We start from the raw sequence: 19,699 nt of genomic DNA, 5'->3' as shown, positions 1-19,699 counted from the left end.
TATAAACAATGTTCCTATTTACTTTCTAATCAAGCTAGCAGTGAACTGGTTGGGACATACTGAACCTCTTGCTGAGTAAACTCAGGAGCAAAATCTCTTCTGACTTTATCAGAGCATTCTTCTTTTCTCTGTTCTTTAAAAAAATAATTATATATATATATATAATCTTGTAACACTCATCATTTCAAAACTCATTGCATATAACCCACACAAGCCAAGGTAGGTAGGCAGGTAGATGGTGAGGACCTCACCTTGTGGCCATCACTTGCCAGTCAGCCCAGTACCGTGCCACTCAGGCTGCCAGCATTATACTCTGGAACAGACCAAACAGTGTATTAGGGCCTGGAGAAAGCAAGATGCTTCCAATGGCTCTCAGAGCCACATGGAAGTGATGAAACATGACCAGATTGCAGAGTCACTGCACTACTCTCAGATGCACAGTGTAAGAAAAGGCTACAGGAGAAGGCAACACTATCCTAAACTTCATCCACCTCTTTGTTCTTACCTCTATACAGGGGTTTTTAAACCCCACAGTTGAGGCCAGAGTAACCAGCATACAAAAAATAATACTTTGTAATTAATTTTTATAAATTAAAATGAAGCCAAGAGGATTCCTACAAAAACACTCTCTGTAGTGCATCATTCAATGTAATAGTTTCTACAGCTTTGAGCTGTATGAAAATTTCATTTTACACTTGAATGAGCAGCAATTAAAATATTGATTTGTTACAAAATAAAATGGATACATATTGGGAGGAATTATTTGAGAATGAAACTGATGAAGGCCAGTTTCAAGCTTGTATCAAAAGGATGTATAGTAACATTTCAGAAATCTGAAGCACTATTTTTGTCTAAGAGCCAGTGTCAAACATTAGGCACCGAGTTGCTGACTTTGTAAAAATTATGACTATTTACTATTTCTATAGGCAAGAAATTACACTTTCTTCATATGGCCTGCTCATCTTTGACCAAACTGAAGGAGACACCAGTTCCAAAATGCTCTGAGTTATGGCTACTGCTGCAGTACATGGCATTACTACAAAGCATCCCCATCTAGAGCAAGAGCAATTACGTGGATATGCGAATGAACAAAGGTTTTGCATCCAAATCACTGATGTGTATTTAAGAATGAACTGCTGGTTGCAATTTAAGAAACTTGGTAGTTTTTTGGTAAAAGGTTCTGATTTCCATATGCTTCTAACGTTTCAAATTACAGTATCTAGATTTATACACAAAATCCTTATTTGGGTAACTGCTACCCAGTTAAGTTGGTCAAAAACCAAGGGTTCTGGCGAAGCAACAGAGGACACGTGGGCCTTGTAGAGGTCATTCTGAGCAAGCCATTCAGGGAATTTACAGTATTGCCATTTGTTCTCTGGATAAACAGTAGTCTCCCTTCTTTAAAATAGTTCCTTCTTTCCCCCTGTACAATCTGGGACACTAGATTCAGTGATAGTTTTTGACTTCTGTGCAAAGACCATTCTACTAACTGCTAAAGGTCTCAGTTGACAATCTTTACGTCAGCTATATTGAACAAAAGATACTCCATATAAAACAGCATCCTATCTTACATGGCTACAGATTATCAAGGTACCTTATCACCACACTAGCAGAGCTTCTTAATTTTGAGAAATCTTTACATTTAGAAGCACTATATCCAACGAAGACCATACTACACTGCTACAATCTGCGTAACATAATCCCATGTACAGGTTTCTATTCTTTTTTGAATGGCTAACCCCTTCCTGAATGTGGCTGCTTCATGGTATTCTCCAAAACAAGATTATAACAGAAATAAAATTCCTGGACATTTTAAAAATAAGATCAGACACCACCAGAAAAACAAAAATAACAAACAACAGCACAAAAAAACTTGCCAACTAACTTGAAGTCATTCGTGCATTTTAACCAGTGTTATTTTTTCTACACAACATTCTGTTAGTTCAGTTCATCTATCCAAACAATTTTATAACTGTTCCTACTGGTAAGAACTAGCATTTTTTATTTTTAAGAATTTAAGAAGTCAAATCACAAATATTTTAATGTTCAAGTGTTTGCAATCTAATGTTTAAGTGTTCTACTGGTTTTAAGTATCATTTAAGTGTTCTGTAATCCAGTTAACTGCATACTTCCCCAGCATATTTTAAACTATGCAAATTTCCAGGTTTTTATGTGAGAACTTAAAATTCATATGATCTGACACTGAAATATCTTCACACTTGAGACATTCACGATATTCACAAAGATTTATGACACCATGACTTTGTCATTTACAAGGAAATAAAGCAGATCTGCAAAAAACTCAGTAACAGCTGATGTAGAAAAGGAAATGTATGGATTAAATTTGAAACCCTAGTTAGAGGAAGACAAACAGTAGCACTGAAAGAACGATGATTCAAGTTCCTGTGCTAACAGCAAGAATTTTGCAAAGGGAAATGTAGGAAATATCATTGTTCTCATGAATGCAAGCAGTAATTGTGTACTCTTAACAGTCGTTCTGTCGGTATTTTAGTATGAATGAAGAAAGGTTACATTTTCATAATGCAGATGCATCACTTAGAATAATCTAAAAATCAAATGGAGTGTTTAATTAACAGTTACAGTACAGTGTCTGAACTCCTTTCACCTCAGCATGAAAGACTGCATAAACGAGGAATGGCCCTTTCACACTTCAGATGAATGCCAAAAAAAAGGAAAGTAAACTAGCTCCAGCAGTGCTGTTAGCACGCATCTTCCACTCACTGTGTAGCCACATCCATTCTGTACTGAGCTCTAAGGACAGCTGTACTTCCCACAATAATTTGTTTGCATTTCAACTCTAATCTCAACTTGTACAATTCCCAACAAATTGCTTTTGCTCTTTTTTATTATCTTATGCTCATAATTGCACTTTACCATGTGCAATGTATGGAGATGAGATTCCACGCGCAATCTATTGTGTGAGGTGTTTTAATCAATAATCTTGTTCTGCTGATTAAGCAGGGGCTTCTGTTTTGGCAAGATAACATTAGTTTCCCCTGTCATGCTCCAAAAGCTATTGGGAATCTTCAGCAGATCATTAGATATGCTACAATAAAGCTTTGGTACATTCTCTTTTCTTTCTTAAATTACTTCTTCGCTGTCCTATCATTCTCCGTCACCGCTGGCACTGCATTATTATTACAGCTCCCCTGAAACTTGCACTAGAGCTATGTCTCCAGGCCACAGGATGCCATTTTCAATTGAAGCTTCTGCTTGAAAATATAAATTAAGAAAATTTCATTATCTCCTGCCAAGGGCCATTATTCACCACTGTTCTAAGGAAGATTAAAAATGCAAAGTCTATGGACTTGAACAAATACTCCAGCATTAAAATGAAAAACACAGCGCATCATGACTGGACCAGAAAGTGACTAGAATCTGAGAAGCAGATTTTCGAGACTTCAGCATGAGATGAGCCAAAGAGAGGGAAGAGGTTAACTTTATGGGTAGTTTCCATATGCCACATAAAGATAGTGGACAGTTCCTCTCCAAGTGGTTCTTACAGTTCTTCAAGACACGTACAAAATAACGTCCACACCACAATTTATCCTTCAAATGCTTTTGTTTTATATACATAACTTTGACAAAGATAGCAACACAGAAGAAAAATCACTGCTATTTTGAAAAGGGTACAGGTTAATGTCTAACATCTACAGACAAGCTGTCCAGTTGCAGCTTTTTGAGAATGCAGTGTTTCTGTGAGCATGGTAAAAATGGCAAATAAAGAAAAGTCATGTATACTTCACTTTATAAAGTTAAATAAAACTATTTTAATAAGTGGAATTAATTTTTAACAAAAGTGTTAATATATTAGAACATCTCCTTGGTATGTTTTGAAATGTTAAACTCAAATCTGAAGGTATTTCTCTATCAGCATATTGATTAAATACTTAAAAGCTAACGCGATGGCATGTTCCTGCATATTGCCTGCAGCAACCAGCTCAGACACCACTAGCAGCATGTAAACTCTGAATTACAACACCACAAACTCCATATGGTCTTCTTTTTCCTTATTCACCCTGTGTGAGTTGTAGTCTGAGTAAAAAAGAGATGGGAATGTGGGATGACTTTGTTTCGTGTACTGACTTTTAATGACAGCATATTTTAAATGGAAAAATTCCTGAACCTCTTTACCCAGAATAAATGGCTGTCTTTACATATGTATTCCTAATGGTCTACAACTGCTGTGTGAGATGTGCTTCTGCTTGTGTATGCATATTCACTAGACCTCCACTTCTGTTATTAAACTCAAAGTTACATATGTATGAAGATGTCAAATATTACTTAAATGCTATGTTTTATTAATTTCATCTTAGAAAGCCTGTACAAAACTTACATATAAAATAGCCAGAGAACAGCAATTTTGTTAGGAATGTTATACATATACACTTTCACACATACACGCAACAGTAGATGAAACTACTTAAAAGAATGCATTTAAATTCTGAGTTTCAAATTAACCTCACAAGAGATACATTACTACATACCAGAAATGAAACCTAATCACTTAGGAACTGGACCACCAAAGTCTGAAAACAAAAAAAGAGCCACTAAAAAGTTCAGCTTTGCTATAAAGCCTTAAATTGCAACAGCCTTAGAAAACCAGCACCCATAGCTCCAGAGCAACTACAGCAGCACCAGCGCAACCCCACTCACTCAGAAAGAGTGAATGGACACCTCTGCAGGGAGTGAAGATAGATGCGATGAATATAAACTTGAAGCTGGCTTTAAAAAAAGAGCAAACAGGATGCCACAGTGACAGCTTGCTTATGCGTGTGTAAGATTTGCTAAAAATTCTTTTTAGAATTCTTCTTAGTTAGAAAACCTAAAACTATTATGGGGGAACGAGCATGCTAAAGAAAAATAGTACTACTTTTACTTAGCTTGAAGTGAAAACAGATTTAGCACGCTGTAGTGATACTTCTCATAATCTAATAATAAAACATGGGATGCAGGAGCATGTATAAAGGCAGAATCTGGTCATAAGAATTGTGCTTCAATATCAGAAATCCTCCCACGACCACGAAAGCAGAAAGGTATCAGTTTGAAAAATTCACAAGAGATTTCCTATGCACTTGGAAACATGATCACTACAGCAATAACTGGTGAATTCAGATGAAATGTATCTGGGAGGGAAAAACAAACAAAGAAGCAAAAACCCTAACAAAATTGGTCATTGTATTTTTAAATCAAATATTGATGTTTTGTTGAATCTTTGTAATTACTGAGTAAACATAATATTAAGCTAAATAGAGTATGGTTACTACTGTACAAGAAGGTGCACCATAGTTTTGTTTTCATTTGCCCAATAAATATACAATAACATGAAATCATGTTTTCTTTTTACAATGTAATCTTGTGGGAGTCTAAGGGTACGTGTTAAGGATGAAAACTTGAAAAAGACAATAAAATGCAGCTGAAAATACACAACTCCCACAGGTCTTTTCTTAGGACTACCCAATGTAATTCACTTTCAATGAACATGTATCAGAAACGTACGGAAAAGTAATTTAATGGAGTGTTTGTTTCTTCCTTTCAACCTCTTACAATTTTAACGCATTTAGTTATGACCCATTTGCTTTTTACTATTTATGTTCACTAAGTTCAAAGCAGTCACTGTTAAAAAAGACAGATTTTTCACTTATTCCCATTGCAGCTATTACATCAGCAATAGTTTTTCTTGTTCCAGCACTTTCTTTATTTGTGTAAATGCTACTGTTACAGAGTTGTTATTAACCTGAAAATGCAGCATCAGATAAAATAGGAAAAAAAATAGAAAAAGGAAACGTAGATTCTAGTGGAATAATGTAACTGCCAATTCCTGATAATTTCTGAAGCACTTTTATAATCCCATCTTTCTATCCCTGCTACTTTCTACTACATACGTGAAAGGCCCACCAGAGACTCTGAGGAGCTGACTGCAAAGCAAAGACAGGAAAAACAGACAAAAAAATCCGCAATCAGTTGTGCAAAGTAAATGGAGCAATCCGACAGTGACTTCTGCCCAGAATGCAACCAAAACCAAAATCAAAACCTCCTAACAGCAGAAACAACAGCACTACAGAGAAAATATTTCTGCATAAGGAAGAACGAATATAAGTGAAGTCATATTCATAATCCTGCTATATTATACATGCACGTGTGTTTTGCAAGCAAAATGCAGCAGAGATTAAAGACAGTTTATGTTCTTAGTACATGAACTAAGCTAAGCAGATCTGCACTGTTGAAAAGTAATCAGTTCAAAAGACCCAAATAAATGTTTCACAATTTAGGCAAAATAAATAGCCTAAAGCAATGCTTATTTACTAATGAAGACTTTAATAGTGCAGCATCATAATATCTGAGTAATTTACTCATTCACACTGAGCGAACACAAGCGCAGGGTCGAGCAGGTTACAGATGACAAAGGTAGGGTTGGGTACAATGTAGGAGCTTCATGGAGCAGCGTTTACTTCTGAGGCACAGTACTAGAGCAGAGCCACAGCAAATCCAAGCACAAATCCTTGAGCACATTGCCTAACACCCAGGTGAAACACTGCTACAGACTCAGAAGTGAACAGACTCCCAGGCAGAGATCATAGGATAATAGTAAAAGCCTTTTAAAACCTGCTCTTGTAGCATGGTAGATCTTTGTTATCCATGGCTTGGTATTCAGCATATTCATAATGTAGTTAAAAGTTACATCACTTAAGACAGCTTCTGAATCATTATTAAACGAAAAGCAACTTGAGTTATTACACTACTGAAAACGCACAGTTTTATCCTTCACATCAAACTGTACAGACCTCAAATACATTTCAAAATATCACCCACTTTTATCACTAAAATAAGGTATTTTAAATGATAGAAGTGGTTTGTTACAAAATTCTTCTGAAGCGTGAAGTCTTGATACCTCTGAACCGTTCACACTTGCACTGGACCTTCAGGACAGCTCAGCACAAAGCAGGATTCACTCACTATAGGTCTCACAAATTCAGCACAGCTCTCTTGCTTGCAGAAATGTACACCCACAATAACTGTAGCTTAGCTTCCAGGTAAGAAAGATTTCCTAATTACAGGATTGACAACTGAGTCAGCGAGGTCCTTCGGTTTCCCTTTGCAATGGACAGGAGGAACACCATTTCAAATGGGGTATGTATGTAGTGGTAGGCTCTAGCTGACCTTTAACACACACGTTCTCCCCAGGTAATGAAAAAATATTACAAGCTGTATCAATTAGAAGCACTTACTTATAAAAATGTTCACCTACTACAGTTTGAATATAGAAAAATGATCACATTTTTAACAAGGGAAATTGGAAATCACTATGGGATGCCCTACTTAGATTAAATTAGCAAGTAACTTGTTATCAGACCATATACAAGATACACCATAATAAGATGCGACCTTGCAGAACCTTGGAGCCAATCTGATTCCACCCCCCCATCTCTCATAACCCTACCTAATTATCTGCAAAGTTACAGACCCTTTTGTGGCAGGTTATTTTTCTGTGAATAGTGAGGGGTTTGGGGCTTTTAAATATTTAATTAGTCTTCTGATACAAGAATTGCTGCACATGACAACTGCTTCAATTTTCAAACTGTGTTCATCTTAACTATGTTCAGATTTAGATTGGTCATCCCCAACCTCTCACTCTTGTAATTATTTACTCCTTAAAGATCATTCAGTGGAGAAATATTTTTCACTCTGATGGCTCTTCCTTTCCACAAATGGCTTTTCTGGTCCGTTAATTACCCACTCAGAGGATTATAGCTTGTAATAACACAAGAGATCCCGCACATAAGATGAATTTTACAGGGTGAAAAAGAATAAGTTGTTTTTTTTTTTTAACTTGCCTAGGGGAATATCCCCTTTTTGGGTTATAATTTTCATCAGCAGAGGCCATGTGCCACTACTGCATCTCTACCAACTCTGCAGGGGTGGGGAGTGTTATGTTTGCTTGACTCAACAGAACGTGGAACAAGATGCAAAAAGTCAATTTCGTTATTTTATGAGATTTATAGAAGTGCAACCTGCTAGCAAGATGGCAGGATTCTTTCGCCCATCACTCTTTATGTGGGTGTCAAAGCTTTAAAGTTATATATATAACTGATAACTACTAACAAAATTACATCTTCTCTTATTTCATCTGCTGATTTTTTTCCAGAAACGCCGTCCCTTGGTAGGTCTTTAATCAACTCTCATCACTTGTGTCATTTTCTATTAAAATGTGTCTGAGAGTCCTCACTACAAGTACTTTCTTTTCTTCTGAGAGGAATGCCTGCCTCTAAAGCACTGCTATTACCCACAGTGATGGCTAGATCCAATTATCATCTGGAAAGTTTGCAAGGCTTCCAGGTACAGGACTTCCCCTGCAGAGTGTATTCTGCTCCAGCCTAAGAAGCACAATTCCTCTTTCTTCTTTGTTACTCGAAGGTAAGGGATTAAGTTACTCTTTTGAGGTGTGTGTTTTCTGATTCCTGAAACTTCCTGTTTTAAACCCAGAAACATTTAGGGAATTGCTTTTGTTTGCTCACTTTTACATCTACAAAAATCCTGTGGATTGTGTAAGGTTTTCTTTCTACATTAGACAAGCACATTCGCCTCTGTAAGAAACACATCAGAAAACTCACTTGCTTAACACTGTCAACACACAGATAATCTTTAATTGTGTCAAAAAATATTCAAAATCTTTTATCAAACTGCCTATCACTGAAGGCGTCTCACGTACCTGAACAATTAAAAACCCCATGTTAGCCATACATAGTACTGTATTACATTTGATGCAAATCCTTTTCTATTGAAATAAGCACTGGGCTGACAGCAGGAAATGGCTGATAAGGAAGCAACAAGGCATTGCTGATGGCATTCATGATAACTGAGCACTAACTCATAAGTGTTCTGTCTACAGCACATTACCCAAAGTGTTCCTGTTTTAAATGCGGCTCCTGGAGGTGTTCTTTTGCTATAACGCAGCCACAAAAGCAGCAAAATTATCTAAGATATAGCAAGTAAATGATGTTTTTCATACCCATCAGTGATGCTGGCACTAGAATAATACAATGAAGGCGGTATCAGTGCTACTACATCCAGGACGAGAAAAAACCTACACCTCCATAAGTGTAATAGCTGAGCTGAATTCAGTGCACTCAAGAAATACAGTTATCGTGGAAAGGTTATAGGTTCCAAACTGGTTATTATTACACTTAAATAACTCAGCCTAAATTAATGTATCAAATGGTCAGAGAAAATACAGCATAAAATCTGAGTGACGTTGAACAATAGTTTTGTAAGGCTGGAAAAATACATGTATTAATTTCATTTTAAAATTGCTCCTCCTGTGTATATATATATCTACACACACACACACAACAAGGAGCATGATACAGGCCTGAGAAGCAATGAACAGTACGGTTAAAGAACACAGCTGCATAGAACACTACTAAGAAAGGAGGACAGACACTTTTCCACATACAACAACAAAATACACAGCTTGCAATATGAAACATTACACAGCTCTGTGTCATTAAGAAGTAGTAAGACTTGTTTCTGTAGGATGTTAGAACTATATGACTTTGGTCATGGCAGCTTGCTCCATGAAATTATTCTCCTACCAAACTTCTTTCATAAACGTTACAGAACCTGAGGCAAGCAGGGGGTGCTGAGTGCATGCTAGAAGAAAATCAAAATTCAAAGGCTCCTGTAGCTACTGCATTTTACCGGTTTTTTTGTATTAAACTTTTGGTAGAGATTGGTTTTGGTAAAGATTCTGTACTGACACTATACTATAAAAGAGGTCTGACATGGAAGAGTCTTGTGTGTTAAGAGCCATCCCTCCCCATTGATGTGCCTACAGCAGGTTAAAAATACACCAAACACTGAGTATTCAATCTATGTAAAACTCTTAAGACTGCATTAACTTCATTGCAGTAACTTGTTTTATAGGCTCACTTCATCATGACCTATAAAATGTTAGACTGAAGTGCTTTAAATATCTGCTAACACCATGTGCAAGCCTGAGAGTACAAGCCACTGTGCTGTGAAGCGGCAAAGACAGTGCTCTTCTGAGAAAGTAGCACGCACTCTTATGTCACTGATATAAACAGGGTAAGCATGCTAAATAATGTATGAAACAGGCAGCCCATCTTTACATACACAGCAGTAATTCTAGTTGAATTCATTTGATTTTATTTTACCATTATGACAATAGTTCTTAAGATTGCTTCTTAAAAAAAAAAGTTGTCTATCACAATAAATTAAAAAATATACACATAAACTCATTTTAGTCATATTTATTTTATGAAAGAAAAATTAAAGACCTCTTCTATTTGTGGCCACAGAATTCCTGCTAATTACTGTTCTGCAATATGTAGAAAATAAAATGAAAAAAGGCAAATTATCTGGGTCTTTCAGTAATCATGCCCTATTTATTAAGCAATTAGAATGCAATTTCTTTATTAGAGAGATAAAAAAAGAAATGCTTTAAAATACTGTTATTGCTTGTATCTTTGATCCTTGAACTCTTCCATTTCAGCAACCTCATTAATGTCAAAATGTCATAAATATGACCGCCCCTTTTTAGGCAGTATAGCCCGGGTACATGCATAATCTATGGGATTCAATAAAGTAGGTTTTTTCTTGTTGAACTCAACCAAAAAGCTTAATTGAGCCACAAAGGTCAAAAAGTTCTTTTTATTATAAGTAGGAGATTACTCTGTGGCAGAAAGAAGTTTCCAGAATATGAGATCTGCTCATTTTTACACTACTCTGTGGACATGTTTTAATTTTTAAACCATTGCTACTGTTCTCTTTTGAATAAAAAAGCTTCACTGTAATAATTTTAAAATTCTATTTCCCGGGTGTTACTAATGAACTTCTCTTTCTTTCCTAGAGCTGGCTTTATGGTACTAGCAAGTAGTCATAATTTTACTTACATGTATTTAATTCATAATAATCTATTCTAATTTCTGATCTATAGCCTGCTCTGCCGATCTTCATGTACCTTTTTCAATGTCAGTTCTGTTTACTAAGTGATATTCAACTGATTTCCTATAGCGCAAAGAACCTTAACAGGCAGCTTTTAATTGCCTCGCATAGGAAACCACATCACTATTAATTCCACAGCAACAGTATAAAATATAAAACTATTGCTTCTCAGACTCCAGAGCAATTAGACCTCTCGGCTATTTGGCTAACTCTGCTTCATGATACCCAGTGCAGTTAATTATATTTTTTGATGTTAATAGTCTCTGTCAGTTTCAAGCATAACTCCTCTTTGATGAATATTTAAATTATATTTGAATAAAAAAATAATCTTGGTTACATTTCATATTCAGCAGTCATCACAGCTTAATAAAGGTCTCCTCGGCAAGGGTTGAGATAAATGGTTATATGAACACATGTAGAAAGTCCTAAATCAACTTATCAGATAACGCGCCTGGTTTGGCTCAGTGTTACAGAGACTATATTGGGGTGGGAGGAATTAATAGGCTTCAATTATTACAGTATTATTCCATATGAACTGTATTTGACACAGTAATAATATATAAGTAAATTAGAATTTTATAATACTGAAGTTATGAATGCAACTAGAACTGGAACTTCACAGGGGTAGACTAGAAATACAAAACCTATATATAAGTCATACAACTTTGTTCAAGAGAAAGTAATAATCAGCTATAAGGTGTTGAATGTTAAGCAAGGTTGTCTATGTCAAATTCTTTTGAACATTAGTAAATTATCAAGAGCAGTAATTACATAGCAAAAGCACATTATGTATGATTAATTGCAGACTAAACAGTATGTACAGCTAGTACAGCTCACTTAAATCTGGAAAAAAAAACAAGAAAATCACTGTCTGAATAACCTATTTTGTACAGTACTCAAATATACAACAATATAAAATGCTTAGAAATGTATGTATGCACATGTATAGTTATTTATATTTATTTAACAAATAAACAGCAAAGAAAGTGATGAATACGTATATGACACCTTAGATAAGATTTACACTGACTTAAGAGTTTGATATTGTTTTTCCAGTAATAAGAGAAATAAAAGCAACTTAAATATATATAAATGGAAACACTACATGAAACATGAACTACACCCCAGCAAAATAATGAATCCAATCTTTTTTGAACTACATCTAAATTTTAAATGTCATTAGTTGCTATCAATGATTCTTTCATTGTTTCTTTGTAGCTCATCCAATGCTGTGATTACAGCAACATGTGTGTGTGCTTGCACATGCTAACGTAATTTCCTCTGCAGAAAATAATAACAACATAACACAGAAAGACAAGTAATGCCATGGTGGAACAACTCCATTAATAAAAAAAAAATCAAACACTGCTTTTAATGAGTAAACAAGACCTACTACTTTCATATTAAGTATTAATGACCGTGAAAATGAACAATGCTAGATAAGGTTATTCTCAGTCATGGTTGTTCCAGTTTTTTTTCCTGCAGTAAAGCCAAGGAGTACGGCATGCGTCATGAATATTCTAAGCTCTATGATTATGCCTACTTCATAAAAATATGCTACGTGTATTATTGCTTTTCCTCTGTGTGAGTCATAACTAAGTTTGGAAACTAACACAGGAAAAATAAAATAAATAAATAAATAAATCAAGCCAAAACCTGGTACTGTGAAATGTGCCATTTAAAAATAAAGAGCATTGTAAGTTCCTGCCACAGAAATATATTGATGGGGGGTGAAAGCCACACTAAGGACCTATGTCTGTTTCAGACGAACAGAAACCTTCATCTTTCAAGGATACTAAAAACAGATATCAAATTTTTATAACCTTGTATGGTACATACTTAGGGAGGCTAATGTCAGCAAGCTGAAGCTGATACTACGGGCATGCGAAAGCAAAAGGAGAATCTCACAGATGAGATGTGCACAAATACCATAGCTGCCCTGCAGCACATCAATTCTGAGAATTTCCCTCCACACATCACCCTACGCTATCTTATGATCAATACTGGTGTTTCTCTGACATAGAAAGGACAGAAATGTAAGCTCTTAATGACCAGAAAGTAGCAAAAGTCAAGGCACACCCCTTGCTCTGAGACACTTTCCACAACATAATATCTGTAGCGATGGGAGGCAATCTTCATTCGCAGAAAGAAAAGCAAGGGAAAAAGCATGAATGGCAGCAGGGGTCAGCAGAGCCTTGTCTGAGCTTGGCAGACCCCCAAGAAAAACCTGCACCATTACCACAATCACAGGCATTTTTCAAGGGCTCACAGGCAGTTTTGAAGGGCAGAGGATCAAATCCGGCCCAGGAAAACTGTCTGAAGTCACATTAAGAAATGCAAGTGGGCAGCATGACACTGTTTAAATGCTTCTTTGAGGAAGTGCTGCAAAAGCTCAAATTCTGCTCTGCAGTGACCCCATAGCTTGTTCTGCTTTCTGCTAGAGATGATGTGCTGTCTGGGGCTCACATCGGCCAGGCCGCTTCACTCTGATGAGGGAGATTAATCAGTTACAGCAGAAGTACTACTGTCCCTCACACTCTGCGGCCTAGTGGCAGACTTTCTGTATTCAGAAAATACAGAGAGAGAAGAGATCAAACTTGTTCTCAATTTAAAGAAAGCTGATACAGTATGACTATGTTTCTACTGTGGACCTGATAAAGGAAGAAAAAGACAACATGCTCAAAAGATGTGTTTTCATTAGAGGAGAACTTCTTTCGCTTTCTTCCAAAAATGCCTCTCTCTCATTAGTTTAAAGGATTTTTAAAATTATGTATTTCTTAGATATGCAATAGATGGAAAACAACAAATATCTCTATTCTCCTACTCCTCAAATCAGAGGGATTAAGAGGAAAATAAAGTGTCAGGAAAAGGAATGGATCTCTGGACCTTTTTATTTTTCTCTAGATCACCCTGTGGGCAGAATGTGCTCTACTTCCATTTTGAAGACCTTCACTTGAGCACAGCTGTCCTTCAGACAGATTATGGATACAACATCTGCAAGCATTACCATATGAGAAAAGTTCACTATAACAAAAACACAAGCGTGAACTCCCCTCTGCTGTCATTGATGGACATGGTATTGGAGGGTACATGTGTTGCACAGGGTAGGGACAGGATGAGCGCATCAGAATGTGCTGACTGCTGGAAATCGTGTGTGCCTCTTTTAATCCATTTAACTTCTGCAGAAAAACTGAAAAATGGTATTTCAAAGAAATACAGTAACCATAAAAATAGTTAAGGGGTCTACTCTTTAAATACAGAAACTTTAACAGAGATTAGGAAAAATGATTCTTATAAAAAAAATATATATTTTTTTAATTGAAAAGAGAAAGATCCCACCATGCCAAAAAGCTTCTTCGCAGTGTAATGACTATGTACTTACATGCACTTTTAAGTATACGTTATTAATTTAAGCTGATAAAACAAATCCAAATAGTGCGTGGTAGCTGTGAAATCTTCAGTGCCTGTCCTAACAGCAAACCGTGCCCAGCTGCAGCTGGAGCCCACAGAGCAGGGCTTTGAAGTGGAGGTTGGAAGCAGAACATCCCCAGTGCCCAGGCAGTTTGAAAATAACTGCAGCAATCCACCTGCAATCTATTAACAATGGAAGTGGTTGTAAGTAAATTTTACCCTGTTAATTTTCAAAACTCTGCTGCGTCTATAATAAAAAGCAGTATTAGTCAGCCTTATCGACTTCAAAGTCTTGTGACAATTTCTAGCTGCAGCTGCAGGAATACACCTTACAAGTGAGCAACTGCAGCAATTTCCTCAGGCTGCTTTGCATCTTGAATTTCCCTGTTCCTCTAATTCTTTTTTCAAATGGAAAGGAAGCAGGAAAGATTTGTCCCTGGTAAAGGAAAGCAGAGTTTGACTGCCCAAATACACTAGAAATAAGCTTATTTCTACACTAAGCCTTAAATCCTGGTAGGATCTCCAACTTAACTACATACAAATGCTGGGGTTAATTATCAGAGAAGTATGGGAGGGGAGAAGGATTTTCTAAAGGTCTAGTCCCTTTCTTCAGTGCTTCAATTTCAGCCATGCCACTCTGAAGTTTAAAATCTAAATACATGAGGAAGACTTTATTCTGGAATAATTGGGATGTAATTTCAATCAGGATCTAAAAATTTAATAACTGCTTTACAAAGGTAAAGCAGAGCAGTGAAGCTATTAGTGTTCTAGCTGGGCTTCCTAGGAAAACATTAAGTGAAAAATCTTATGAGAACTGTAGAAAAGAAAGAAAAGGGGGAGAAAACCTGTAGTTTTTCTGATAAAGAAGAGTTGATGCAACACAAAGTTTACTAGAATCTTTATCTCTTAAAAGGAAGCAGCATGTGCGATTACACGGCTGTGTTAAACAGGAAAGCTCATGTCATTTTTCCATCTTCAGATTTCACAGTATTGATCTCATTAAGCTAGTGTTTTCACACTGTAACTGGAGTAAGTGCAGTTGCTCTAAAAAAGCTGTGGAGTAATGCCACAAATGAATGATGAGTATTTAATAATTGCCACAACTACTTTTAACTACAGGTCTAAAACGGACTTGAGTGGTGAAAAGTACTGGTAAAGACATAGCTGTCTGAAGCAATAACAACATCTCATTAATCCTCAAAAGTAAACACTGTAAGACATTAAGTAGCAATGTAGAAATCATTGCAGCTTATTTATAAGGTATAGAAGAAATGTTTTCTTTGTGTTCATCTGTTCTAATGGATGAACTATTTTTTTCTAGTCAATAGAAAACCAATGGGTCTGACAGTCCTCCAGGTGAGATATTTCCTAGGCAATTGCTGACATCAAAACACAGCTGAAGCAATACTTTTAGATATCAGAACAAGGACATGATAGCTTTTAATATTTCCATAAGACATTTTCAACATTCTTCTATGATTTCAATATAGCATAAATAGACCAATTTTCTAAAAAGTTTAAATAAGACAGAGGAAACAGCTTTTCTACTTAACGTCACGATCCAAGAAAATACCATGAAACCAAACTTCCAAATAACTATAAATGCCATGCAAAAACAGAAAGCAGCATATCAAATGATCTTTGTCATTTGTTCAGACAACAAAATAGAATGAGAATGATAAATTCATCCTGATCACAGACAGGCTGAATCAACATCATACACATGATATTATTGCATATTCATTTTGGTCTGTTGAAAAAAGAGTAAGACTAGAAGAGTAAGGAAGTTCAAAAATATTCTCCTCTGCTACCATAAACCTACAGTTGATGAACTGAAAGAGGAGGATTGAAATTTCGGTTTTCCAGTAATAGTTTAATGTCACCTTAAGCAAGATTGTGCCTGTATATTTGTTTCTGACTACCTTAATCTGTGTATTTGCAGTGAACATAAGGAGGACTTTGATCAAAACACAACATGCGTTTTACACAACAAGGAAGTCTACAGAGAGGCACTACATTTACAAAAGCAATTGAAGGTGGTTTCAAAGGGAGTTGACAGATTAGAAGACGATGACACTGCTGCAGTCTCAATGGAAATCTGGCTTGATCTAATTAACAACAACGAACTAGCACCATAAAATGATAATTCAAACATGATTTAAAGAAGTTATATCACCTTTTTATTACCTAAACAATGGAGCTTTTCCCTCACTGATAACAGAACAAGTCACAGGTTGAACACAGAACAAGAATAAAAGGCCTGATTATCCTTAATTTTCCTCTACTGTATGAAACCGAAACTTGACATTAATCTTAAATATCTGACTACAGAAGTAGAGAATGTCTACATGAAGACAATAAAAAATTGCCACAGTCATAAAAATGGACTGAGTAGTGAAGTAAAAAAGGAAGAGTATTTTTAAGATAACACGTTACTGATTTCTACACTCAATCAAAACACAGCATCACGTAAGATAACTTGCATGTTTGATTTGGAAGATCTGTGTACATGCACTGCAGAGTTTTCAAGTTATTCCCATCGCCCCCTCCCCCCCCCTTTATTTATTCATTTATTTATTTTATTCCCCACTCAAACAAAAATACACTGGGAGAAAAACCTCCAATACTGAATGTCCTTATTCACTGCTTTCCTTTTATTATTTATTTTTTAGCTTTAGAGGAAAGAAATAGGCCAAATACATTTTATGTAGTCTTAGGACATCCTTTAGTTTAGCAAGTAAAAATGCCAGTGAATGATTTGTGCTGACACTTCCACAACTGTCAGTATGAGTGGACTTAAGTTCATACGCAGCCTACAGTGCAAGAATTTCTTTGCATCTTGGTTCTGATGCAAGTTTTGCATTGGCTCATGCTCCATCTTACGTGATAGCCACTGTTGCTAACGTCTAATGTAGCTAATATAGAATGTGCCTGTATGCAGATCAACACACGTGTATAATGACACAATCATCCTGACATTTTCTATTTTATGAATTTTGTGCATGGGAAGCACATAACTGCTTTCAGAGGAAATATGTTCATTTGTCAGGGAATCACAGATTCACCAAGGTTGGAAAAGACCTCTAAGATCTCATCTAGTCCAGCTATCCACTTATTACCTACATTTCCCACTAAACCACTTCCCTCAATACACATCTAAACATTTCTTGAACAACTCTGAAGACAGTGGCTCCACCGTCTGTAGAAAACACAGCCATTTGGATACCAACGTAAAAGACAAGAGTATAAGGAATTTCCAAATAAGTGATTTTTTTCATTTTCCTTGCAGTTATCTTCTTGCTTTTTCTTTTGTCACACAATTTAAAAAGTCTCCCTAATTGTAACTGGTAGTTTTTAATTCCTTCTAAGATCACTGTATAGAAATAAACTATCTCAATATCAAACTTACAAGAGCAGTACAGTATTTCATACAGTACTACTCCAGTTAAGATATCTTTCCTCTTTGATCCTCAAAATGACATATTTTTACCTTTGTGTCATAATTTTGTAGGCATCTGGAAGGAAGCATTCAGTGTTCTCCATCTGGAAAGGGTCAGCATCACAAATCTTGTCATCTGTCCGTCCATAGTTAGCACTTTCTATCATAATAACATCACTTCCTGGACAGCGGAGGTCAATGGAGTAGCCTTCACAGGAGAGCTCTCTCCTAACCAAACCAAATGGTAGTGCTGCTCGGCTGAAACCTGAAAAAAAATGAAATCGAGCTTAAAGGATAAAAGGATACATGTTGGTTTTTTTTTCCCCCTCTCACATAGGCAGTAACATTCAATAGCACACTAAAGGAAGTGCACCTTTAAACAGTTTGACCTGCTACCAAGTTAAGTGAAGCATCTTTCATGAAACTGTCACATCCTGACATCACTTCTGCTGTGTCCCTAATCTGGGAAGAGAGGAAATTCCTCTTCACTACTTCTAACCCCTGACAAGGCAGCATGCAGCATGTCTGCATGGTTATTTTGTGCATTCCTCTTCTCACCTCTCTTCTCCCTGCTTCGGGCACAAGACAGGTTACACTGGAAGGGGGGAAGAAGTACAGCAGGATGAAGTTGAACAGAAATGATACAAAAAAAAACAACAATGAAACAAAGCTATGATTTCAAGTTAATTTTATCTCAATCTCCAGGAAGAGTTCACTTTCCTTAGCTCAGCTACTTCATGTCCCCCAACATAGATATATCTATACCACTAGATCTAACATACGTTCTGATACCTAGCTGAACTCCACTTCCTCTCACTGTACCTTTTACAGAAATTACACAACAGGCAGGAGCAAAAAGACTTTGAACAAATACATAAATGACTAGAACAAATTGCAGATGTATACTGTATAGAATCTCCCTCTCTCTCCCAAAAATGATACAAGTATTTCAGGGAATTCTCATTTTGAAAATATTATTTCTGCAAAAGCAAATTCCAGTAAATAGGTAACCTCCCTAATGAAGGAATATGAATTTATGGAAAACACATACACAGTGTCAAAATAAAACCCGAACTGTACAATTCCTTGTACATAGCTTTGGGTATATTATTATTAAAGAGAATATTTCTAATTCTTAAAAAATGAGGGCTCTACTAAGTATTGGAGGACAAGGTGAGGAACATGAGAAGTGATAAATACCTGTATCTTTTAAAAGATAAATTGCTTCTAAATTTTCAGCATTTTCTTTTTTTTTTTTTGTTAAGTCACCTCAGAGAGAAGCACAAGGCCATTAATATTTCAGCGCAGGCAGTTGGAGACAAGTTGTGACAGCAAAGAGAAACAGCTAGTAAGTATGGAAAGTTGGAACTCTACAGTGTTTTGAAGGCAAAGAAAATAAGCTTTTTTTTTTTAAAAAAAAAGTCTGATGTGTTAGAAGAGACAAGGAAGCCAGGATCTAAAAAGATCAAGAATAACTTGAGATAACCCCTTGATAGTAAATTTTCATATGAACCAGAGGCTGACACTTTTTCTGCTGAATTAATGATCTGTGGATTCAAACTCCTACTACATGAAGATGATGATCTGCTAGGACTTGGAAGAACTGCTGCTAGTAACAGCCATGCTGGTGTCAGGACATGGCTCCCTGGCAGCCATGTTCCCATCCACTTGCCGCCCCTCTGTACCACCACTACTTTTGTCCAACTAGTACAGAGGATGAGCACAAGGCCACACTGGGCCCAGCCCTTCTGCACTGAGGGCACGCAGCTGAGTCCGCCTCTCCTTTAAATTTTATGACACCATGTCCTATACAAAAGGGGGACTGCTACCCTGCCAGCACTTCAGTATTTGCTAATGAAAGAG

The 19,699-nt window shown here is 36.4% G+C and overlaps 1 protein-coding gene across 9 annotated transcripts in view; it reads right to left on the bottom strand.

Moving 5' to 3' along the window:
• ADGRL2 (adhesion G protein-coupled receptor L2) overlaps positions 1 to 19,699 on the bottom strand; it is a 172,399-nt gene that overhangs the window by 51,853 nt on the left and 100,847 nt on the right. For all 9 annotated transcript variants that reach the window (XM_065740777.1, XM_065740840.1, XM_065740769.1 and 6 more), the window contains one exon: positions 17,888 to 18,101. In XM_065740777.1, the coding sequence (XP_065596849.1) occupies positions 17,888 to 18,101 (214 nt within the window). The remainder of the gene's footprint in view (positions 1 to 17,887; positions 18,102 to 19,699) is intronic.

This window comes from Cyrtonyx montezumae, unplaced genomic scaffold (assembly GCF_038088225.1).
Source record: "Cyrtonyx montezumae isolate F1298 unplaced genomic scaffold, pur_monq_1.0 scaffold_1, whole genome shotgun sequence".
Lineage (NCBI taxonomy): Eukaryota > Metazoa > Chordata > Aves > Galliformes > Odontophoridae > Cyrtonyx > Cyrtonyx montezumae.
Note: the sequence above shows the minus strand (reverse complement) of the source record. Positions and strands in the feature narration are given on the sequence as shown.